This window comes from Bombina bombina, chromosome 8, assembly GCF_027579735.1.
Source record: "Bombina bombina isolate aBomBom1 chromosome 8, aBomBom1.pri, whole genome shotgun sequence".
Lineage (NCBI taxonomy): Eukaryota > Metazoa > Chordata > Amphibia > Anura > Bombinatoridae > Bombina > Bombina bombina.
Window position 1 is genome coordinate 278,552,296 of NC_069506.1, and position 27,091 is coordinate 278,579,386.

The 27,091-nt window shown below is 40.6% G+C and overlaps 1 protein-coding gene across 4 annotated transcripts in view; it reads right to left on the bottom strand.

The window, feature by feature from the left end:
* The window catches only part of PCSK7 (proprotein convertase subtilisin/kexin type 7), a 258,498-nt gene that overhangs the window by 165,428 nt on the left and 65,979 nt on the right, over window positions 1-27,091 (bottom strand). For all 4 annotated transcript variants that reach the window (XM_053691395.1, XM_053691398.1, XM_053691397.1 and 1 more), the window contains exons 6-7: window positions 14,042-14,096; window positions 2,500-2,638 (exon numbers count right to left, since the gene is read on the bottom strand). In XM_053691395.1, coding sequence (XP_053547370.1) covers window positions 2,500-2,638; window positions 14,042-14,096 — 194 coding nt within the window. The remainder of the gene's footprint in view (window positions 1-2,499; window positions 2,639-14,041; window positions 14,097-27,091) is intronic.

Below are 27,091 nucleotides of genomic sequence, written 5' to 3' on the forward strand. Positions count from 1 at the left end.
TGTATTATACAGCAAATGACTGTACAAGTGTAAGTGTGTATTATACAGCAAATGACTATACAAGTGTAAGTGTTTGTATTATACAGCAAGTGACAGTACAAGTGTAAGTGTGTATTATACAGCAAGTGACTGTACAAGTGTAAGTGTGTATTATACAGCAAGTGACTGTACAAGTGTGAGTATTATACAGCAAGTGACTGTACAAGTGTAAGTGTGTGTGTGTTTTATACTGCAAGTGACTGTACAAGTGTAAGTGTGTGTGTTATACAGCAAATTACTGTACAAGTGTAAGTGTGTGTGTGTATGTGTTATACTGCAACTGACTGTACAAGTGTGTGTGTGTTATACAGCAAGGGACTGTACAATTGTAAGTGTGTTATACAGCAAGTGAGTACAAGTGTATTGTACAATGTTAGTGAGATCAGTGTTAGGGAGAGATCAGACCCTGTAGTGTACAGTGTCAGGGAGATCAGACCCTGTATTGTACAGTGTTAGTGAGATCAGTCCCTGTATTGTAGTGTTAGCAAGATCAGACCCTGTATTGTACAGTGATAGCAAGATCAGACCCTGTATTGTACAGTGATAGCAAGATCAGACCCTGTATTGTACAGTGTTAGCAAGATCAGACCCTGCATTGTACAGTGTTAGCGAGATCAGACCCTGCATTGTACAGTGTTAGCGAGATCAGTCCCTGTATTGTACAGTGTTAGCGAGATCAGTCCCTGTATTGTACAGTGTTAGCAAGATCAGTCCCTGTATTGTACAGTGTTAGCGAGATCAGTCCCTGTATTGTACAGTGTTAGCAAGATCAGTCCCTGTATTGTACAGTGACTGTACAAGTGTAAGTGTGTATTATACAGCAAATGACTGTACAAGTGTAAGTGTGTATTATACAGCAAATGACTGTACAAGTGTAAGTGTGTATTATACAGCAAATGACTATACAAGTGTAAGTGTGTGTATTATACAGCAAGTGACAGTACAAGTGTAAGTGTGTATTATACAGCAAGTGACTGTACAAGTGTAAGTGTGTATTATACAGCAAGTGACTGTACAAGTGTGAGTATTATACAGCAAGTGACTGTACAAGTGTAAGTGTGTGTGTGTTTTATACTGCAAGTGACTGTACAAGTGTAAGTGTGTGTGTTATACAGCAAATGACTGTACAAGTGTAAGTGTGTGTATTATATAGCAAGTGACTGTACAAGTGTAAGTGTGTGTGTGTATGTGTTATACTGCAACTGACTGTACAAGTGTGTGTGTGTTATACAGCAAGGGACTGTACAATTGTAAGTGTGTTATACAGCAAGTGAGTACAAGTGTATTGTACAATGTTAGTGAGATCAGTGTTAGGGAGAGATCAGACCCTGTATTGTACAGTGTCAGGGAGATCAGACCCTGTATTGTACAGTGTTAGTGAGATCAGTCCCTGTATTGTAGTGTTAGCAAGATCAGACCCTGTATTGTACAGTGATAGCAAGATCAGACCCTGTATTGTACAGTGATAGCAAGATCAGACCCTGTATTGTACAGTGTTAGCAAGATCAGACCCTGCATTGTACAGTGTTAGCGAGATCAGACCCTGCATTGTACAGTGTTAGCGAGATCAGTCCCTGTATTGTACAGTGTTAGCGAGATCAGTCCCTGTATTGTACAGTGTTAGCAAGATCAGTCCCTGTATTGTACAGTGTTAGCGAGATCAGTCCCTGTATTGTACAGTGTTAGCGAGATCAGTCCCTGTATTGTACAGTGTTAGCAAGATCAGTCCCTGTATTGTACAGTGTTAGGGAGGATCAGACCCTGTATTGTACAGTGTGAGGGAGATCAGACCCTGTATTGTACAGTGTGAGGGAGATCAGACCCTGTATTGTACAGTGTGAGGGAGATCAGACCCTGTATTGTACAGTGTGAGGGAGATCAGACCCTGTATTGCACAGTGTTAGGGAGATCAGACCCTGTATTGTACAGTGTTAGGGAGATCAGACCCTATATTGTACAGTGTTAGCAAGATCAGACCCTGTATTGTACAGTGTTAGTGAGATCAGTCCCTGTATTGTACAGTGTTAGGGAGATCATACCCTGTATTGTACAGTGTTAGGGAGATCAGACCCTATATTGTACAGTGTTAGCAAGATCAGACCCTGTATTGTTCATTGTTAGCAAGATCAGACCCTGTATTGTACAGTGTTAGGGAGAGATCAGACCCTGTATTGTACAGTGTTAGGGAGAGATCAGACCCTGTATTGTACAGTGTTAGCGAGATCAGTCCCTGTATTGTACAGTGTTAGGGAGAGATCAGACCCTGTATTGTACAGTGTGGGGGAGATCAGACCCTGTATTGTACAGTGTGGGGGAGATCAGAACCTGTATTGTACAGTGTGGGGGAGATCAGAACCTGTATTGTACAGTGTGGGGGAGATCAGAACCTGTATTGTATAGTGTGGGGGAGATATGACCCTGTTTTGTACAGTGTGGGGGAGATAACACTTTGTATTTTACCTATAGTGACTGTGTAGATAGAGTTGGCGTATCCATCAAAGTTACAGTTGTCATTGAACTGTCCACCGTTTCCACTGGCAACAACAAAAATGCTTCCAAAGCCTCTACGTCCAGCAATAACTCCATGTTGTAAGGCAGCCTGTTGGAAAAATGCAATATCTATCATTGTGAACTCATGTCCCATAACCTCCCTCCTGTCTGTGTCAGTATGTCTCCTGCAGGGGAGGGACAGACCCCATGTCCTATAGCTCCCTCCTGTCTGTGTCACTGTGTCACCTGCAGGAGAGGGACAGACCCCATGTCCTATAGCTCCCCCCTGTCTGTGTCACTGAGTCACCTGCAGGGAAGGGACAGACCCCATGTCATATAGCTCCCTCCTGTCTGTATCACTGTCTCACCTGCAGGGAAAGGACAGACCCCATGTCCTATAGCTCCCTCCTGTGTGTATCACTGTGTCACCTGCAGGGAACGGACAGACCCCATGTCCTATAGCTCCCTCCGGTCTGTGTCACCTACAGGGGAGGGACAGACCCCATGTCATATAGCTCCCTCCTGTGTCACCTGCAGGGGAGGGACAGACCCCATGTCCTATAGCTCCCTCCTGCCTGTGTCACCTGCAGGGAAGGGGCAGACCTCATTATAGAAAAGAAGGGCATTATATAAGGAAAAGGTATACAATTTTTTTTTATAAGTTATAAGTTTTAAGAATATTTCAACTATGTATTTATGTCAGAATATCTCTGCCAAAATAACCATTTTAACATGAGAATCTAATAACATTAACTCAGCACAAGTAAGAAGAATAAAGGATAAACAAACTGGATATCAAGCAGAAAAAACATAATTTATGTAAGAACTTACCTGATAAATTCATTTCTTTCATATTAGCAAGAGTCCATGAGCTAGTGACGTATGGGATATACATTCCTACCAGGAGGGGCAAAGTTTCCCAAACCTCAAAATGCCTATAAATACACCCCTCACCACACCCACAATTCAGTTTAACGAATAGCCAAGAAGTGGGGTGATAAGAAAAAGTGCGAAAGCATAAAAAATAAGGAATTGGAATAATTGTGCTTTATACAAAAAAATCATAACCACCACAAAAAAGGGCGGGCCTCATGGACTCTTGCTAATATTAAAGAAATGAATTTATCAGGTAAGTTCTTACATAAATTATGTTTTCTTTCATGTAATTAGCAAGAGTCCATGAGCTAGTGACGTATGGGATAATGACTACCCAAGATGTGGATCTTCCACGCAAGAGTCACTAGAGAGGGAGGGATAAAATAAAGACAGCCAATTCCGCTGAAAATAATCCACACCCAAAATAAAGTTTAATATTAAAAATATAAGAAGAAGATTCAAACTGAAACAGCTGCCTGAAGTACTTTTCTACCAAAAACAGCTTCAGAAGAAGAAAACACATCAAAATGGTAGAATTTAGTAAAAGTATGCAAAGAAGACCAAGTTGCTGCTTTGCAAATCTGATCAACCAAGGCTTCATTCCTAAACGCCCAGGAAGTAGAAACTGACCTAGTAGAATGAGCTGTAATCCTCTGAAGCAGAGTTTTACCCGACTCAACATAGGCATGATGAATTAAAGATTTCAACCAAGATGCCAAAGAAATGGCAGAAGCTTTCTGGCCTTTTCTAGAACCGGAAAAGATGACAAATAGACTAGAAGTCTTTCGGAAAGTCTTAGTAGCTTCAACATAATATTTCAAAGCTCTAACAACATCCAAAGAATGCAATGATTTCTCCTTAGAATTCTTAGGATTAGGGCATAATGAAGGAACCACAATTTCTCTACTAATGTTGTTGGAATTCACAACCTTAGGTAAAAATTTAAAAGAAGTTCGCAACACCGCCTTATCCTGATGAAAAATCAGAAAAGGAGATTCACAAGAAAGAGCAGACAATTCAGAGACTCTTCTGGCAGAAGAGATGGCCAAAAGGAACAAAACTTTCCAAGAAAGTAATTTAATGTCCAATGAATGCATAGGTTCAAACGGAGGAGCTTGAAGAGCCCCCAGAACCAAATTCAAACTCCAAGGAGGAGAAATTGACTTAATGACAGGTTTTATACGAACCAAGGCTTGTACAAAACAATGAATATCAGTGTTAGCAAGTTAGCAATCTTTCTGTGAAAAAGAACAGAAAGAGCAGAGATTTGACCTTTCAAGGAACTTGCGGACAAACCTTTATCTAAACCATCCTGAAGAAACTGTAAAATTCTCGGAATTCTAAAAGAATGCCAGGAAAAATGATGAGAAAGACACCAAGAAATATAAGTCTTCCAGACTCTATAATATATCTCTCTAGATACAGATTTACAAGCCTGTAACATAGTATTAATCACAGAGTCAGAGAAACCTCTTTGACCAAGAATCAAGCGTTCAATCTCCATACCTTTAAATTTAAGGAATTGAGATCCTGATGGAAAAAAGGACCTTGCGACAGAAGGTCTGGTCTTAATGGAAGAGTCCACGGTTGGCAAGAGGCCATCCGGACAAGATCCGCATACCAAAACCTGTGAGGCCATGCTGGAGCTACCAGCAGAACAAACGAGCATTCCTTCAGAATCTTGGAGATTACTCTTGGAAGAAGAACTAGAGGCGGAAAGATATAGGCAGGATGATACTTCCAAGGAAGTGATAATGCATCCACTGCCTCCGCCTGAGGATCCCGGGATCTGGACAGATACCTGGGAAGTTTCTTGTTTAGATGAGAAGCCATCAGATCTATTTCTGGAAGTTCCCACATTTGAACAATCTGAAGAAATACCTCTGGGTGAAGAGACCATTCGCCCGGATGCAACGTTTGGCGACTGAGATAATCTGCTTCCCAAATGTCTATACCTGGAATATGAACCGCAGAGATTAGACAGGAGCTGGATTCTGCCCAAACCAGAATTTGAGATACTTCTTTCATAGCCAGAGGACTGTGAGTCCCTCCTTGATGATTGATGTATGCCACAGTTGTGACATTGTCTGTCTGAAAACAAATGAACGATTCTCTCTTCAGAAGAGGCCAAGACTGAAGAGCTCTGAAAATTGCACGGAGTTCCAAAATATTGATCGGTAATCTCACCTCCTGAGATTCCCAAACCCCTTGTGCTGTCAGAGACCCCCACACAGCTCCCCAACCTGTAAGACTTGCATCTGTTGAAATTACAGTCCAGGTCGGAAGAACAAAAGAAGCCCCCTGAACTAAACGATGGTGATCTGTCCACCACGTCAGAGAGTGTCGTACAATCGGTTTTAAAGATATTAATTGAGATATCTTTGTGTAATCCCTGCACCATTGGTTCAGCATACAGAGCTGAAGAGGTCGCATGTGAAAACGAGCAAAGGGGATCGCGTCCGATGCAGCAGTCATAAGACCTAGAATTTCCATGCATAAGGCTACCGAAGGGAATGACTGTGACTGAAGGTTTCGACAAGCTGAAATCAATTTTAGACGTCTCTTGCCTGTCAAAGACAGAGTCATGGACACTGAATCTATCTGGAAACCCAAAAAGGTTACCCTTGTCTGAGGAATCAATGAACTTTTTAGTGAATTGATCCTCCAACCATGATCTTGAAGAAACAACAAAAGTCGATTCGTATGAAATTCTGCTAAATGTGAAGACTGAGCAAGTACCAAGTTATATTACCTGGATAACGAATCTGCTTGTCTTCCATACATTGCCCAAGTGGTGGATAGTGTTACCGCAGAGAAACACATCATATATAATAGCTGTATTGTATGCTAAACGGACTTTGAATACATGCTTGCTGAGATATTCACTTGCTGAGATATTGATCAATTGCCGACATATTAATTGTGTATATTAACTGTGTTTTTTAAAATAGTGTTTTTTTATGGTTAATTTAATACTTAATAAGTACTTATATTAATGCTAGAATACTGACACCGGTGTCCTTCTTAAAATTGCATATATATATTAGGGTTGCACCGATACCGATACTAGTATCGGTACCGATACCAAGTACTTGCATGAGTACTTGTACTCGTGCAAATGCACCGATACTTAAACCGATACCTCCATTTACTACCCATATGCTTGTGGTGTTTTTTTCAAACTGCATGTTCCCATTTCATTTAAAGCTGGAGTGGAGACTAAACTAAAAATTGTTTACTACTGTTCTGCCAATACAAATTGTTCTTATTTGTATTATTGTAGGAGAGATCACTGTACATCATTCAGACAAACCCCTGAAGTACTGGGCAGTTAATAAACTGAGATTTCCAGCTCCGGCTAAAATGGCCCAAAATATCTTTCTGCCCCATGCAGTAGTGTGGAAAGTTGAACCTTCTTACTGATAGCAAAAACAGACTTATAGCTGAACATGCAGAGATGCTTCTGTTCTGTTCCTTACAAAGAACTTGCCACTAACTTTTGAAAAATGATTCTAATTGCTAGATTGCCTTTTATACTGCAAGTTCTCATCTTGAACAATTATGTTCCAAACAACAGAATTTATGTTTACCTGATAAATTACTTTCTCCAACGGTGTGTCCGGTCCACGGCGTCATCCTTACTTGTGGGATATTCTCTTCCCCAACAGGAAATGGCAAAGAGCCCAGCAAAGCTGGTCACATGATCCCTCCTAGGCTCCGCCTTCCCCAGTAATTCGACCGACGTAAAGGAGGAATATTTGCATAGGAGAAATCATATGATACCGTGGTGACTGTAGTTAAAGAAAATAAATTATCAGACCTGATTAAAAAAACCAGGGCGGGCCGTGGACCGGACACACCGTTGGAGAAAGTAATTTATCAGGTAAACATAAATTCTGTTTTCTCCAACATAGGTGTGTCCGGTCCACGGCATCATCCTTACTTGTGGGAACCAATACCAAAGCTTTAGGACACGGATGAAGGGAGGGAGCAAATCAGGTCACCTAGATGGAAGGCACCACGGCTTGCAAAACCTTTCTCCCAAAAATAGCCTCAGAAGAAGCAAAAGTATCAAATTTGTAAAATTTAGTAAAAGTGTGCAGTGAAGACCAAGTCGCTGCCTTACATATCTGATCAACAGAAGCCTCGTTCTTGAAGGCCCATGTGGAAGCCACGGCCCTAGTGGAATGAGCTGTGATTCTTTCAGGAGGCTGCCGTCCGGCAGTCTCGTAAGCCAATCTGATGATGCTTTTAAGCCAAAAAGAGAGAGAGGTAGAAGTTGCTTTTTGACCTCTCCTTTTACCAGAATAAACAACAAACAAGGAAGATGGTTGTCTAAAATCCTTTGTAGCATCTAAATAGAATTTTAGAGCACGAACTACATCCAAATTGTGCAACAAACGTTCCTTCTTTGAAACTGGATTCGGACACAAAGAAGGCACGACTATCTCCTGGTTAATGTTTTTGTTAGAAACAACTTTCGGAAGAAAACCAGGTTTAGTACGCAAAACCACCTTATCTGCATGGAACACCAGATAAGGAGGAGAACACTGCAGAGCAGATAACTCTGAAACTCTTCTAGCAGAAGAAATTGCAACCAAAAACAAAACTTTCCAAGATAATAACTTAATATCAACGGAATTTAAGGGTTCAAACGGAACCCCCTGAAGAACTGAAAGAACTAAATTGAGACTCCAAGGAGGAGTCAAAGGTTTGTAAACAGGCTTGATTCTAACCAGAGCCTGAACAAAAGCTTGAACATCTGGCACAGCCGCCAGCTTTTTGTGAAGTAACACAGACAAAGCAGAAATCTGTCCCTTCAAAGAACTTGCAGATAATCCTTTCTCCAAACCTTCTTGAAGAAAGGATAGAATCTTAGGAATTTTTATCTTGTCCCAAGGGAATCCTTTAGATTCACACCAACAGATATATTTTTTCCATATTTTATGGTAGATTTTTCTAGTTACAGGCTTTCTGGCCTGAACAAGAGTATCAATGACAGAATCTGAGAACCCTCGCTTTGATAAGATCAAGCGTTCAATCTCCAAGCAGTCAGTTGGAGTGAGACCAGATTCGGATGTTCGAACGGACCTTGAACAAGAAGGTCCCGTCTCAAAGGTAGCTTCCATGGTGGAGCCGATGACATATTCACCAGGTCTGCATACCAAGTCCTGCGCGGCCACGCAGGAGCTATCAAGATCACCGATGCCCTCTCCTGATTGATCCTGGCTACCAGCCTGGGGATGAGAGGAAACGGTGGGAATACATAAGCTAGGTTGAAGGTCCAAGGTGCTACTAGTGCATCTACTAGAGTCGCCTTGGGATCCCTGGATCTGGACCCGTAGCAAGGAACCTTGAAGTTCTGACGAGAGGCCATCAGATCCATGTCTGGAATGCCCCACAACTGAGTAATTTGGGCAAAGATTTCCGGATGGAGCTCCCACTCCCCCGGATGAAATGTCTGACGACTCAGAAAATCCGCTTCCCAATTTTCCACTCCTGGGATGTGGATTGCAGACAAGTGGCAGGAGTGAGTCTCCGCCCATTGAATGATTTTGGTCACTTCTTCCATCGCCAGGGAACTCCTTGTTCCCCCCTGATGGTTAATATACGCAACAGTCGTCATGTTGTCCGATTGAAACCGTATGAATTTGGCCTTTGCTAGGTGAGGCCAAGCCTTGAGAGCATTGAATATCACTCTCAGTTCCAGAATATTTATCGGGAGAAGAGATTCTTCCCGAGACCAAAGACCCTGAGCTTTCAGGAGTCCCCAGACCACGCCCCAGCCCACCAGACTGGCGTCGGTCGTGACAATGACCCACTCTGGTCTGCGGAAGCTCATCCCCTGTGACAGGTTGTCCAGGGACAGCCACCAACGGAGTGAATCTCTGGTCCTCTGATCTACTTGTATCGTCGGAGACAAGTCTGTATAATCCCCATTCCACTGACTGAGCATGCACAGTTGTAATGGTCTCAGATGAATTCGCGCAAAAGGAACTATGTCCATTGACGCGACCATCAAACCTATTACTTCCATGCACTGCGCTATGGAAGGAAGAGGAACAGAATGAAGTACTTGACAAGAGTTTAGAAGTTTTGATTTTCTGGCCTCTGTCAGAAAAATCCTCATTTCTAAGGAGTCTATTATTGTTCCCAAGAAGGGAACTCTTGTTGACGGAGATAGAGAACTTTTTTCTACGTTCACTTTCCACCCGTGAGATCTGAGAAAGGCCAGGACAATGTCCGTATGAGCCTTTGCTTGTGGAAGGGACGACGCTTGAATCAGAATGTCGTCCAAGTAAGGTACTACTGCAATGCCCCTTGGTCGTAGCACCGCTAGAAGGGACCCCAGTACCTTTGTGAAAATTCTTGGAGCAGTGGCTAATCCGAATGGAAGTGCCACAAACTGGTAATGCTTGTCCAGAAAGGCGAACCTTAGGAACCGATGATGTTCCTTGTGGATAGGAATATGTAGATACGCATCCTTTAAATCCACCGTGGTCATGAATTGACCTTCCTGGATGGAAGGAAGAATTGTTCGAATGGTTTCCATTTTGAACGATGGAACCTTGAGAAACTTGTTTAGGATCTTGAGATCTAAGATTGGTCTGAATGTTCCCTCTTTTTTGGGAACTATGAACAGATTGGAGTAGAACCCCATCCCTTGTTCTCCTAATGGAACAGGATGAATCACTCCCATTTTTAACAGGTCTTCTACACAATGTAAGAATGCCTGTCTTTTTATGTGGTCTGAAGACAATTGAGACCTGTGGAACCTCCCCCTTGGGGGAGGCCCCTTGAATTCCAGAAGATAACCTTGGGAGACTATTTCCAGCGCCCAAGGATCCAGAACATCTCTTGCCCAAGCCTGAGCGAAGAGAGAGAGTCTGCCCCCCACCAGATCCGGTCCTGGATCGGGGGCCAACATCTCATGCTGTCTTGGTAGCAGTGGCAGGTTTCTTGGCCTGCTTACCTTTGTTCCAGCCTTGCATTGGCCTCCAGGCTGGCTTGGCTTGAGAAGTATTACCCTCTTGCTTAGAGGATGTAGCACTTGGGGCTGGTCCGTTTCTGCGAAAGGGACGAAAATTTGGTTTATTCTTAGCCTTGAAAGACCTATCCTGAGGAAGGGCGTGGCCCTTGCCCCCAGTGATATCAGAAATAATCTCTTTCAAGTCAGGGCCAAACAGCGTTTTCCCCTTGAAAGGAATGTTAAGCAATTTGTTCTTGGAAGACGCATCCGCTGACCAAGATTTTAGCCAAAGCGCTCTGCGCTCCACAATAGCAAACCCAGAATTTTTCGCCGCTAATCTAGCCAATTGCAAAGTGGCGTCTAAAGTAAAAGAGTTAGCCAATTTGAGAGCATGAATTCTGTCCAAAATCTCCTCATAAGAAGAATCTTTATTGAGCGCCTTTTCTAGTTCATCGAACCAGAAACACGCTGCTGTAGTGACAGGGACAATGCATGAAATTGGTTGTAGAAGGTAACCTTGCTGAACAAACATCTTATTAAGCAAACCCTCTAATTTTTTATCCATAGGATCTTTGAAAGCACAACTATCTTCTATGGGGATAGTGGTGCGTTTGTTTAGAGTAGAAACCGCCCCCTCGACCTTGGGGACTGTCTGCCATAAGTCCTTTCTGGGGTCGACCATAGGAAACAATTTCTTAAATATAGGGGGAGGGACGAAAGGTATGCCGGGCCTTTCCCATTCTTTGTTTACAATGTCCGCCACCCGCTTGGGTATAGGAAAAGCTTCGGGGGGCCCCGGGACCTCTAGGAACTTGTCCATCTTACATAATTTCTCTGGAATGACCAAATTCTCACAATCATTCAGAGTAGATAACACCTCCTTAAGCAGAGCGCGGAGATGTTCCAATTTAAATTTGAATGTAATCACATCAGGTTCAGCTTGTTGAGAAATTTTCCCTGAATCTGAAATTTCTCCCTCAGACAAAACCTCCCTGGCCCCCTCAGACTGGTGTAGGGGCACTTCAGAACCAATATCATCAGCGTCCTCATGCTCTTCAGTATTTTCTAAAACAGAGCAGTCGCGCTTTCGCTGATAAGTGGGCATTTTGGCTAAAATGTTTTTGATAGAATTATCCATTACAGCCGTTAATTGTTGCATAGTAAGGAGTATTGGCGCACTAGATGTACTAGGGGCCTCCTGTGTGGGCAAGACTGGCGTAGACGAAGGAGGGGATGATGCAGTACCATGCTTACTCCCCTCACTTGAGGAATCATCTTGGGCATCATTTTCTCTAAATTTTGTGTCACATAAATCACATCTATTTAAATGAGAAGGAACCTTGGCTTCCCCACATACAGAACACAGTCTATCTGATAGTTCAGACATGTTAAACAGGCATAAACTTGATAACAAAGTACAAAAAACGTTTTAAAATAAAACCGTTACTGTCACTTTAAATTTTAAACTGAACACACTTTATTACTGCAAATGTGAAAAAGTATGAAGGAATTGTTCAAATTTCACCAAAATTTCACCACAGTGTCTTAAAGCCTTAAAAGTATTGCACACCAAATTTGAAAGCTTTAACTCTTAAAATAACGGAACCGGAGCCGTTTTTATATTTAACCCCTATACAGTCCCTGGTATCTGCTTTGCTGAGACCCAACCAAGCCCAAAGGGGAATACGATACCAAATGACGCCTTCAGAAAGCTTTTTCTATGTATCTGAGCTCCTCACACATGCATCTGCATGTCTTGCTTCCCAAAAACAACTGCGCAATAGAGGCGCGAAAATGAGGCTCTGCCTATGATTAGGGAAAGCCCCTAGAGAAAAAGGTGTCCAATACATTGCCTGCCGGTTATTTTACATAAGTCCCAAGAATAAAATAACTCCTCAAAGCTATGAAGTATTAAAAATGCTTATATATCAATCGTTTTAGCCCAGAAAATGTCTACCAGTCTTAAAAGCCCTTGTGAAGCCCTTTATTCTTATGTAATAAAAATGGCTTACCGGATCCCATAGGGAAAATGACAGCTTCCAGCATTACCTAGTCTTGTTAGAAATGTGTCATACCTCAAGCAGCAAAAGTCTGCTCACTGTTTCCCCCAACTGAAGTTAATTCCTCTCAACAGTCCTGTGTGGAAACAGCCATCGATTTTAGTAACGGTTGCTAAAATCATTTTCCTCTTACAAACAGAAATCTTCATCTTTTTTCTGTTTCAGAGTAAATAGTACATACCAGCACTATTTTAAAATAACAAACTCTTGATTGAAGAATAAAAACTACATTTAAACACCAAAAAACTCTAAGCCATCTCCGTGGAGATGTTGCCTGTACAACGGCAAAGAGAATGACTGGGGAAGGCGGAGCCTAGGAGGGATCATGTGACCAGCTTTGCTGGGCTCTTTGCCATTTCCTGTTGGGGAAGAGAATATCCCACAAGTAAGGATGACGCCGTGGACCGGACACACCTATGTTGGAGAAATACTGTACTCTGAGGAACATCTTAGCTTATATAATTGCAGGGAGAGCACTCATAGGAAAAATTAAGTTAATCCCAATGAACACTCATCCTGCAATTATAGGACTAGATTTAGATTACATTTGATTGGTAAGCTTTACCAATGCTCTGTTCACATTTCCAACTCCATAGCCTTTAATGGAGTAGGATGTGTAATGAGAGCATTGGTAAAGCTTACCAGTCAAATGTAATCTAGCCCATAGTGTTGTTCACCATGATTAAACAGTATTCTGTTCTATTTTTTACTGTATAGCACTTTTGGTTGGTTGCAATTTTATATTTGTTATTTATTGTTGTTAATATATTTTATTGTAATATTTTTATTTCTAAACATGTTCTGTGAACTTTGTGACAAATAAAACCTGTTTTATTATTTCATAATGTCTTTTGAGCTACAGTCCTTCATAATTATAAAGAAGGAATAATTAGTCTGTATTGTGCTTAATAAACTGTCACATGACATAAAAAAAAAGTATCGGTAATTGGTATCGGCGAGTATTTGAAAACAAGTATCGGTACTTGTACTCGGTCTTAAAAAAATGGTATCGGTGCAACCCTAATATATATATTGGTATTTTTTATTTTTCAAATGTGATATCTATTGATTTTAATAAATTATATTGTACACATATAGAGACTGTGATTCATTGATACAAAGTATCTGGCCGAATTAACATTGTAACTCAATTTAGCAGTCATTGTTACAGAGTAAAGTAAATTAGTAATTTGTTATCCTATAGCGCCACCTTTTGACCATTTTTACAAGGGGCAGACCCCATGTCCTATCGCTCCCTCCTGTCTGTGTCACCTGCAGGGGAGGGACAGACCCCATGGCCTATAGCTCCCTCCTGTCTTTGTCACCTGCAGGGAAGGGACAGACCCCATGTCCTATAGCTCCCTTCTGTCTGTGTCACTGTGTCCCCTGCAGAGGAGGGACAGACCCCATGTCCTATAGCTCCCTCCTGTCTGTATCACTTGCAGAGGAGGTACAGACCCCATGTCTCATAACTTCCTCCTGTCTGTGTCACTATGTCACCTGCAGGGGAGATACCCCATGTCCCATAGCTCCCTCGTGTCTGTGTCACTTGCAAGGAAAGGACGAACCCCCCTCCCCGTGTCACTCTGTGGAGGGGAAGTGTTACCTTTCCAAGCTCATGAGGTCCATCAACTGTTTTGCCATCATCATCAGGACCCCAACTAGGAGTAGAAAAGACACAAGTAGGTGATGAGGCAATATACAAATTGTTTTATAAAATGTAGTAGTACAGATCAGTATGTGCTCACAAATCAACTTGATGCCCTCAGTACAAACATCATATCCACATGATGTAAATCAAACACATAATATACCAACAACATAACACTATACACATTATACACCTAGTACACACGTCATATATAAACACTATATACATGATACGCACATTATACATGTTACACAGACTACATACACACGGTATACACATTATACACATAGTACACGCCATATATAAACACTATATACATGATACGCACATTATACATGTTACAGACTACATACACACGGTATACACATTATACACCTAGTACACACGTCATATATCAACATTATATACATGAAACGCACATTATACATGTTACACAGACTACATACACACGGTATACACACTATACACCAAGTACACACGTCCTATATCAACACTATAAACATGATACGCACATTATACATGTTACACAGATTACATGCACACGGTATACACACTATACACCAAGTACACACGTCATATATAAACACTATATACATGATACGCACATTATACATGTTACAGACTACATACACACGGTATACACACTATATACCTAGTACACACATCATATATAAACACTATATACATGATACACACATTATACATGTTACACAGACTACATACACACGGTATACACACTATACACCTAGTACACACATCATATATAAACACTATATACATGATACGCACATTATACATGGCACACGGTATACACATGATACACCTAGTACACACGTCATTTATCAACACTATATACATGATATGCACATTATACATGTTACACAGACTACATACACACGGTATACACACTATACACCTAGTACACACGTCATATATAAACACTATATACATGATACGCACATTATACATGTTACACAGACTACATGCACACGGTATACACACTAGACACCAAGTACACACGTCATATATAAACACTATATACATGATACGCACATTATACATGTTACACAGACTACATACACACGGTATACACATTATACACCTAGTACACACGTCATATATAAACACTATATACATGATACGCACATTATACATGTTACACAGACTACATACACACGGTATACACACTATATACCTAGTACACACATCATATATAAACACTATATACATGAAACGCACATTATACATGTTACACAGACTACATGCACACGGTATACACACTATACACCTAGTACACATGTCATATATAAACACTATATACATGATACGCACATTATACACGTTACACAGACTACATGCACATGGTATACACACTATACACCTAGTACATGTAGTGTTGTGCTTACTTCCTGGTTTGGTCAAAGGGCACATTGAGGCTTCCATACAAAGATGATGTCATCAAGTGGGCTGTGCTTAGAATCAGTACAGTTCAGAGAAGCCATCTTGTGACAGTTTGTGATGCAGTTATAAAGTACAAGGATTGAACCTGAGCTCTGACAATTGCTGATACTAATAAATGTAATGTCAGCTACAGATCACTGCAGAGGATACAGCATCAGCCAGTCAGGAAAAGTAAGAACTGTCAGTTACACATTATAAGTTATATTGCAGTTATACAGTTAACAGTTATCAGTTACCCTGGATTACTATAGTGCTGCATACACAGTGTACAGGACTGCTAATATAAGGAGTGCGGCAGCCATTCATTATAAAGGACTATATATGTGTAAATATCCATATTACTGTGTGCAAATCTACAGGAGCGCCTTGCTATGTCATGCAGTAAATAAAGTGCCAGTTTACATTTAGAAGTTGCAAGTGCATCATTCATATAAAGAGTTAATGTTTGCTATGTAAGGACATTACATCTGGTGACGAGTATACTACCACAAACTCACGCTATAATGGCTGTATTTGGAGCATTGAAAGAATTTGACCCTGACACAGATAACTGGGTTTCCTGGACTGAAAGGCTACAGCAGTATTTACTTACCAATGACATTGGAGATACTAAGTCTGTTGCTGTCTGTCTGACAACTATTGGTGCTAAAACATATGAGATTCTAAAAGATCTGCTACACCCAGAAAAGCCAGTCACCAAGTCTTTGTCTGAAATAATACAGATCTTAACACAACATTTCCAACCACGGCCATTAGAGATTGCTGAGCGGTTCAAGTTTTATAGCAGGCGCCAAGGGGTACAAGAGACTGTATCTACATTTGCAATCAGTTTAAAGAAATTGGCCAGCACCTGTGCTTTTGGGGAGTATCTGAATATTGCCCTTAGAGATCAGTTTGTTATGGGTATCAGTACAGAATCTATTCAAAGGCGACTTTTGACAGAGGAGAGCCTTACCTTCCATAAAGCACTAGAGATTGCTTCTGTTTTGGAACAGGCCACACGAGACACTAGTTTACTGCAGACACATTCTCACACTAAGGAAGAACAGGTATTTTTCTCTAATGTGAAGCAATAGACTAAACCAGCCAGTAAATATTCAGCAAAAGCAGCATCGCCTATTAACTGTTACAGATGTGGAGCACAGAATCATGTAGCTTCTGAATGCAGATTTAAAAATGCTCGTTGTCATGGCTGTGGTAAAATAGGACACTTAAAGAAGGCTTGCAGAGGATCTCAGCAGAGTGTCTCAAGCAAAACTCATAAGAAGGGAAATTACCACATGGCTTATAAGGGAGCCACATCAGATTCAGAAGAGGAAATGACTGTTCAGAGTTTGACTGTATACACCATGACAGCAGGGTCTGAGCCTTTGACCGTTCATGTTAATATTGAAGGAAAAGATTTGACCATGGACTTAGATACTGGGGCTGCAGTTTCAGTTATGACAATTAAAGATTGGAAACAGCTGAAAATTCCAGTATTGCTGCAGCCCACTACCTTGAAGCTACAAACATACTCCAGAGAAGTCTTGACGCCACTGGGGTGTGCATCTGTATCTGTGTGTACAAACAGTAAAACTGCCAATCTTACACTATATATACTAAAATCAGGTGGCCCACCTCTTTATGGAAGGGACTGGATACGGGCCCTTGGCATGCCTGAGAGCCTCAAAAAACAGTGAAGTTCATCATATTGGAGTTGATCGTGCCCAGTGGATTCAGAACGTTAAGACCAAATATGCCCCGGTGTTTGAAAGTGTTCTGGGAAAAGTTAAGAACAAAAGGGTACGGTTACAGTTAAAACCTGGAGCAAGGCCAAAGTTTTTCAAAGCACGAACTGTGCCATTCACTTTAAGGGCAGGAGTTGATGCTGAACTGAAGAGGTTAGAAGAGTTAAAGATTATAACCCCAGTGCATCGTAGTGAGTGGGCTTCTCCTATTGTACCGGTAAGAAAGAAAGATGGACAGATCCGAATATGTGGAGACTTTAGGATGGTGTTGAATGAACAGTTAGCAGTGGATAAGTATCCATTACCCAGAACAAAAGAGATTTTTGCTAACTTAGCTGGGGGACAACATTTCACAAAGATTGATTTAAAAAATGCTTACCTTCAACTTGAAGTACATCCAGATTCCCGCAGGTTACTCACCATCAATACTCACCGTGGTTTATTTCAATATAATTGTATGGTCTTTGGAATTGCTCCTGCACCAGCCATCTGGCAACGCACCATGGAAGAACTGTTAAATGGACTACCCTATGTCCAATGCCTTTTAGATGACATGTTAATCACGGGCAGGATGGAGGAAGAACATCGACACAATGTAGAGAGGGTACTGCAGAGGCTAATGACCTACGGGTTGAAGGTCAACTTGGAGAAGTGTGCTTTCATGCGTGACAAATTAGAATTTTGTGGCCATGTTATAGATTGTCATGGTCTACACACTACTGATGACAAAGTCAAGGCCTTGCAAGAAGCTCCTATACCACAGAATGCATCACAACTACGATCATACCTTGGTCTCCGTAACTATTACCACCGTTTTCTTCCCCAGCTAGCCCATACGTTACACCCACTACATCAGCTTCTTGAGACAAATCGATCCTGGTTGAGGAGCAGTGAATGCAATAAAGCCTTCCAGGAATCCAAGAACCTACTCCTGTGTTCCCGCATGTTAATGCACTATGATCTTCAGAAACCACTCAGCATGTGATGCTTCGTCTTATGGTTTAGGGGCTGTATTGTCACACACAATGCCAGATGGGACAGACCGACCGGTAGCCTTTGCTTCCCCTTCTCTAACGACGGCAGAGAAGAACTATTCCCAATTAGACAAGGAAGCATTGGCCATTGTATGGGCTGTTAAGAAGTTCCATAACTAAATTTATGGGAGACAATTTACTCTTTTAACTGGCCATAAGCCACTGCTGACCATCTTTAATCCAAGGAAAGGAATTTCAACCACTACAGCGGCTAGATTGCAAAGGTATGCTCTAACTTTGGGGGCATATCATTACTGCATCAAATACCGGGCCCATGATTTCCATGGCAATGCTGATGCCATGTCCAGGCTTCCACTAATGAATTCCTTACCAGTTGTTCAAGAAAGCCTTCCAAGTGTGTGTTTTACGGGTATAGTACATGCCAAACAAATTGCAAAGGAGACAGCTTGTGATACTGAATTACAACTTCTGGCAAACTATTTGAGAGATGGCTGGCCAAGAACTGGCTGTGATGTGCAGCGAGCATACATACTACGAGCGAAAGAACTCACACTCAGAAATGGATGTATTTTATGGGGTGAGAGAGTTCTGGTTCCTAATGGGCTACGGCAAGCTACGTTAAAACTCCTTCATGAAGGACACCCAGGCATTGTCAGAATGAAACAGAAGGCTAGGGGTCATGTTTGGTGGCCGGCCATTGATAAGGACATTGAGAACTATGTTATGGCATGCAAAGGGTGTGTTCAAGCTCAAGGACAGCTTCCACGAGGAGCTGTACAACCATGGGACTGGCCTACTACTCCTTGGGAGAGACTACATTTGGACTTTGCCGGTCCTATTGATGGAATCTCATACTTAATCATAATTGATGCACACTCTAAGTGGCCAGAAGTAATTCCAATGATAAGGACTACAACTACTGAAGTCATATCAGCATTAGAAAGACTGTTTTCAGTATTTGGGTTGCCAAGAAAACTGGTCACAGACAATGGTCCCCAGTTTGTGTCACAAGACTTCCAGAATTTTTTACATACGAATGGAATTCACCATCATCGGACGGCACCATATCACCCAGCCACCAACGGGCAAGCAGAGAGATTTTTCCAAACCTTTAAAAGGCCACTGAAAGCGCTAAAAGCAGAGAAGCAGGTTAATACTAAAAACATTTTACAATTTTTGCAACAATATAGGGTTACTCAACACCCCACCACGGGAGTTGCCCCAGCTCAACTATTGTTTGGCAGTAAGATCTATACAAAGCTGGATTTAATCACACCAGATGTAGCAGAAACAGTCCGCATCATGCAAGATAAAATGAGAGTGGGAAAACCTTCACGGACCTATACAGAAGGAGACTTGGTTTGGTATAGGGTGTACCATACAGAGGAAAAATGGGCACCAGGTGTTGTTGCCCAGGTTGAGGGCCCAAAGATGTATGTTATAACCACTCCATCAGGTGTGTGTCGCCGCCATGTGAACCAACTACGACCACGGCTAGAGAGGAGAGAACAGGCTGGTGAGGACCATCACATAAAAATGCAATCAGACAATGACTTTGATATCTGGGGTGGTGTTTGGCATGATCCAAACACAGGCTCTGACTCAACTACAGAAGATGACTCAGAAATACCAGCCTCAGTAGAAGAACCTTGTAATGATGAGTCAGGAAATTCTATCCAGGACCACAATAGTCATGCTCGTACTCCCAGGCAACGAACACCTGTTGTTCGTTGGTCTCCTGAAGTTAATCTCAGAGACACTCGCCGGAGACAACATGCAACATATCAGAGAAACTTTTGTCAACGTAAGAAACAAGAAGCAGCTTTCACGTCCACAATACAAGAGGATGCTGGAGAAGACTGATTTATCTTACGGTTGTTGTTGTGCAGTTAAGTTTATTTAAAAAAAATAAAAATAAATAAGTAGGAAAGGAGATGTAGTGTTGTGCTTACTTCCTGGTTTGGTCAAAGGGCACATTGAGGCTTCCATACAAAGATGATGTCCTCAAGTGGGCTGTGCTTAGAATCAGTACAGTTCAGAGAAGCCATCTTGTGACAGTTTGTGATGCAGTTATAAAGTACAAGGATTGAACCTGAGCTCTGACAATTGCTGATACTAATAAATATAATGTCAGCTACAGATCACTGCAGAGGATACAGCATCAGCCAGTCAGGAAGAGTAAGAACTGTCAGTTACACATTATAAGTTATATTGCAGTTATACAGTTAACAGTTATACGTTATCAGTTACCCTGGATTACTATAGTGCTGCATACACAGTGTACAGGACTGCTAATATAAGGAGTGCAGCAGCCATTCATTATAAAGGACTATATATGTGTAAATATCCATATTACTGTGTGCAAATCTACAGGAGCACCTTGCTGTGTCATGCAGTAAATAAAGTGCCAGTTTACATTTAGAAGTTGCAAGTGCATCATTCATATAAAGAGTTAATGTTTGCTATGTAAGGACATTACAGTACACATGTCATATATAAATACTATATACATGATACGCACATTATACATGTTACACAGACTACATGCACACGGTATTCACACTGTACACCTAGTACACACATCATATATAAACACTATATACATGATACGCACATTATACATGTTACACAGACTACATGCACACGGTATACACATTATACACCTAGTACACATGTCATATCAACACTATATACATGATACACACATTATACATGTTACACAGACTACATACACACGGTATACACACTATACACCTAGTACACACGTCATATATAAACACTATATACATGATACGCACATTATACATGTTACACAGACTACATACACACGGTATACACACTATACACACGTCATATATCAACACTATATACATGTTACACAGACTACATGCACACGGTATACACATTATACACCTAGTACACACGTCATATCAACACTATATACATGATACACACATTATACATGTTACACAGACTACATACACAAGGTATACACACTATACACCTAGTACACACGTCATATATAAACACTATACACATGATACGCACATTATACATGTTACACAGACTACATACACACGGTATACACACTATATATCTAGTACACACATCATATATAAACACTATATACATGATACGCACATTATAAGATCTTTCCACTGCTACGAAGCGAAGAGGAGGGAGGCAGGGTCGGCACTAAAGCGTTCCATATTGTGATAGGTTATGATGGGGGCGTAACTATTATCCATTGAGTCGAACGCCTTGCGCGTCAACCAATGCTGTGAAGGCATAAGAGGGATAGAGGTGGTTGCCAAAAGATAAGTGCGATCCGTTATAATATTCTTAAAAATGCATTACTAACATCAACTGAAGCAAAGCTAAGCCCTCTCTATAACACAAGTGTCAATCAATTAACATAAAGAAAACTAAACTAAGCTAAACCAGTATCACCTGTCTGTCCTACTGTATATAAATTACCAACACAAGGGGATCAATAGAAACTAGAAGGATCAATTCAAATGGAGAGTAACGGACATATTGCCAGTGTGTGTATGTATATGTAAATTGAAATACTCAATAATAGTAGTGACCTACATAATATGGATATTGTATACATTTATGAACTAGGATATGTGATATGGTAATGACTATACTAGTGATCAAAGATTCAAGATAAGTCACTGCTTAATATAGCAGTGGCAAGCCACAAACCCTAATGATCTAAGCTGTGTTCATGAGTTTTAAAATGATAATAAAAGTTATGGTGGGTATATGATACATAAGTGTATGATAATATTATGTTTGCCTCTAAGGGACTAGATAATAGTGTATATGGTATATAAGTGACTATAGGGAGTGTTGGTGTAGACTAGACAATGAAAGAGTGTATATAAATGTGACTATACAATGTATTAAAATGATGACGTCTGTCATAAAAAAAAATATATATTATATACGAGGTGAACATAAGAATGTTGGTGATATATCGTGACTCAAAGATCAAAAGCTGCTAGATCCACATATGCATTAAGACCTTCGGGGGTCAGAGTATGTAATTTGTGGATCCAGTAAGTCTCCCTGTGTCTAAGAAGTAGCATAGGGTTATGACTGTTTCTAGAAATCTGTTCAATGGAAAAAATAGAAAGTGTTTTGGAGCTTCCTCTATGAAAATGAGTGCAATGTCCTGAGACTATTATGTTTCAGAAATTTCTATTTAACGTTGCGGATATGTTCGCTCCAACTTATTTTTATTTTGCGGCTCGTGCGCCCCACATATTGCGCACCACACATACACTGTACCACATATATAACATAAGTGGAGGCGTTTCTTCATTTTAAACTTCTCTCCTGCCCTATTTGAGTGAAAGATCTTAGTGCCATTTTTAACAACTTTACACATATTACATCTAGATTTGTAGCATTTGAAGATACCACATTGGGGTACAAAGTTACCCAAGAAGGTTTTCTTTTCATTATTAGCAACTATAGTAGTTTGGTTTAGGGGTATTTTCTATCTTACTTGGTGCCACTTTGTTTTTTCTATTGTGGGGGCTCTTCTAAATACTATTCTAGGTCTGGAGGATATCTGATTTTTCAGAAATGGATCATCAGATAAAATCGACCAATCTTTGGAGATAATTTTCTTGATCTCACGATGATGGCTACTAAAACCAGTTATAAACAATGGAGTATTTACTTTGTCTAAAGACTTCTTGGATGATGGGTTCTGTTTATTATTTCTTTTTTTGGTGAAATATAAGGCCCTATTCATCATAAAGGGCTCTAAGATAACCCTCTTGTACAAGGTCCAAAGGATAGCCTTTTTCAAGAAATCTATCTTTCAAAATAGTTGACTGCAATTTAAAGCTTTCTATAGTACTACAGTTCCTCCTCATACGCCTGAATTGTCCATACGGGACATTCTTCTTCCAGCTTAAATAATTATTACTATTGACTCGGCAGGTGTTCCTCGGTCAGAAATTGCACGCGCTTGCAATTTCTGACCAATGATTGGATTCTGATTTGCTGATCATTTGAAGAAGAAGGCAGCTACGTAACGGTGGGGGGAGTTCGTCTGCCATATTTACCTGGTATTAGAGAAGTTAGCGACGGTGATTAGTACAAGAAGCAAGGCAGAAGAGTTATAGTGCAGGCGGATCTTCGTTTTTTATTTTTCAATATCAAATAATGTTACCGCAAGTGTTGACTGTCCCTTTAAAAATGCCTGGGACATGCATAAGGCTATTCTAAGGAAAAAGTAACATGTAATATGGGTAGACTTGATGGCCCTTTTTGGTTCTTATCTAGCGTCAAATTCTGTGTTTCTATGACACGCAAGGCGTCATAGAGAGAGGCGAGTATTATTATGGTGGTATTATTATACGTTCGACTCAATGGATAATAGTTATGCCCCCATCATAACCTATCACAATATGGAACGTTTTAGTGCCGACCCCGCATCCCTCTTCGCTTCGTAGCAGTGGAAAGATCTTAGTGTTTGTGTTTTTGCTCTTTCGTAATATCGTTTAGTGCAGAGCAAACGATAATTTTATGTCTCATACTCATAGTGAGGTTTCCACTCCCTGTGGTACAAATAATATGTTTAATACACTCTTATACACAAATGGTTTCTTTGATGCATCTAACCTTTAGTGAATAAATATTTTTATTATTCTCTCACACAAACTATTCTCAGAATAGTAAATATATATTTGAGATTATATTATATATTCACCTCGGCTTTCACTGTTAACTACTTCCAAAAATGTTATGGATAACATGTGTGGCGTTTTTTGATGGCAACAGCTCTTGATATTTTATATGTAGTGTTTTGTGCAGAATAAAAGCTGATAATTTATTCCAGTTGACAATATGTTACAATGTGTAGATTTTATTATATGTATTCACTTTTTGCATCATGGCTAACTAATAAGGCCACACATGAGTTGTTTACACTAGTCATTATGACATGTCCCACCCACACCAGGTGTTGCATATTGTATGGTATATAGCAAGTGAATTAAGCCTGATGAAACAGCAACTGGTTGAGAAACGCGTTGCTTGTTTTTATTTATTTTAATAAAGTAAGTTTTTACATTTACCACTTGCTGCCATACTTTTATTTTCATTTTATTTTGATTTGATACACTACCATTCTTTGGACTGCTTATATCCTGATCCTTGGAGTATCCTGATAAACTGGAGGTCAGTCTGCTGGGTGACTGTTTGATTCTAACCTGCTTCTAATGCACCAAGAGAGGTGCTTCATCAGATGTGAGTGAAACCTTTTTTTGATACCATCTCTCATTTATCATGCAGTACTAGGCCATATTGGCGCTTTTGTTTGCTTTTTTACACCTTCTACAGATTGCTGTACAAACACCGGAGGTCAGTCTGCTGGGTGACTGTTTGCGTCCAGCTTGCCTGTTTTGCACCAATAGGGGTGCTTCACTAAATGTGAGTTTGATCTACCACTTACTATTCTTCACCTGTTCATACAATACTAGGCCATGTGGCGCTTCTGTCTTCATATATTGTCTACTGATAACTGACCCAGGATCGTGGCCTTGATATATCTACAGACAGCTGCCTGGACCTGATATTACAATCACTCCTGTTTTCCTTATTCATCACTTCATCTCTCCTCTTCATGGGACTGTAGCACTTTTTGTGCCTTTATATCAAAATTCACTACACTGTACTGATTTTAGATAATAATATATCACTAATCCCTTTGTTTATAGCTTATATTATTGGCACTTTCGATTAATTACTTGTTATTAACCAATGGCGCACCATATATATATTTTCTGTTTTTTTATCAAGCACATGTTACACAGACTACATGCACACGGTATACATACTATACACCTAGTAAACACGTCATATATAAACACTATATACATGATACGCACATTATACATGTTACACAGACTACATGCACATGGTATACACACTATACACCTAGTAAACACGTCATATATAAACACTATATACATGATACGCACATTATACATGTTACACAGACTACATGCACACGGTATACACACTATACACCTAGTACACACGTCATATATAAACACTATATACATGATACGCACATTATACATGTTACACAAACTACATGCACACGGTATACATACTATACACCTAGTACACATGTCATATATAAACACTATATACATGATACGCACATTATACGTTACACAGACTACATGCACACAGTATACATACTATACACCTAGTACACATGTCATATATAAACACTATATACATGATACGCACATTATACATGTTACACAGACTACATGCACATGGTATACACACTATACACCTAGTACACGTCATATATAAACACTATATACATGATACGCACATTATACGTTACACAGACTACATGCACACGGTACACTATACACCTAGTACACATGTCATATATAAACACTATATACATGATACGTACATTATACATGTTACACAGACTACATGCACACGGTATACATACTATACACCTAGTACACATGTCATATATAAACACTATATACATGATACGCACATTATACGTTACACAGACTACATGCACACAGTATACACATTAAAGACCTATCACACACGTCATATATAAACACTATATACATGATACGTACAAAACATGTTACACAGACTACATGCACATGTCATACACATTATACACCTAGTATACACGGCATATATAAGCACTATATACATGATACGCACATTATACATGTTACACAGACTACATGCACATGGTATATATACACACACAAGGAGACACAGTGCACACACATACACGAGGAGACAAAGGTACACACAATACACACACACACACGAAAAGACACAGTACACACAAATACATCCCACAAACAAGAGGAGACACAGTACACACACAAGGCGACACACAGTACACACACACAAGGAGTCACGCAGTACACACACAGACAAGAAGAGACACAGTACACACACAAGGAGACACACAGTACACACACAAGGAGACACACAGTACACACACACAAGGAGACACACAGTACACACACACAAGGAGACACACAGTACACACAAGGAGACACACAGTACACACAAGGAGACACACAGTACACATAAGGAGACACACAGTACACACAATACACACACAAGGAAAAACAGTACACACACAGAAAAGAGGAGAGACAGTATACACAAAACACACAAAACCACACAAGAGGAGACGCACACACACGAGGAGACACAGTGCACACAAATACACACAAACAAGAGGAGACAGTACACACAAAACACACACACACTAGGAGACACAGACAAGAGGAGACACAGTACACACACATACAAGGAGACACACAGTACACACACACACGAGGAGGCACAGAACACACAATACACACAGACATAGTACACACACACAGACACAAGAGGAGACACACAGTACACACACACACAAACACAAAAAGAAACACAGTACACACACAGGAGGAGGCACACAGTACACACACAAGGAGACACACACAAACACAAGTGAAGACACAGAGTACACACACACATAGACACAAGAGGAGACACAGTACACAGACAAGACACACAGTACACACACGAGGACACCCACCCACAAGAGGACACACCCCCACACAAGAGGAGACACACATTACACACACAAGGAGACACACAAAAGGAGAAACACAGAACACACACAGTACACACACAAGGAGACACACACAAACACAAGTGAAGACACAGAGTACACACACATAGACACAAGAGGAGACACAGTACACAGACAAGACACAGTACACACACGAGGACACCCA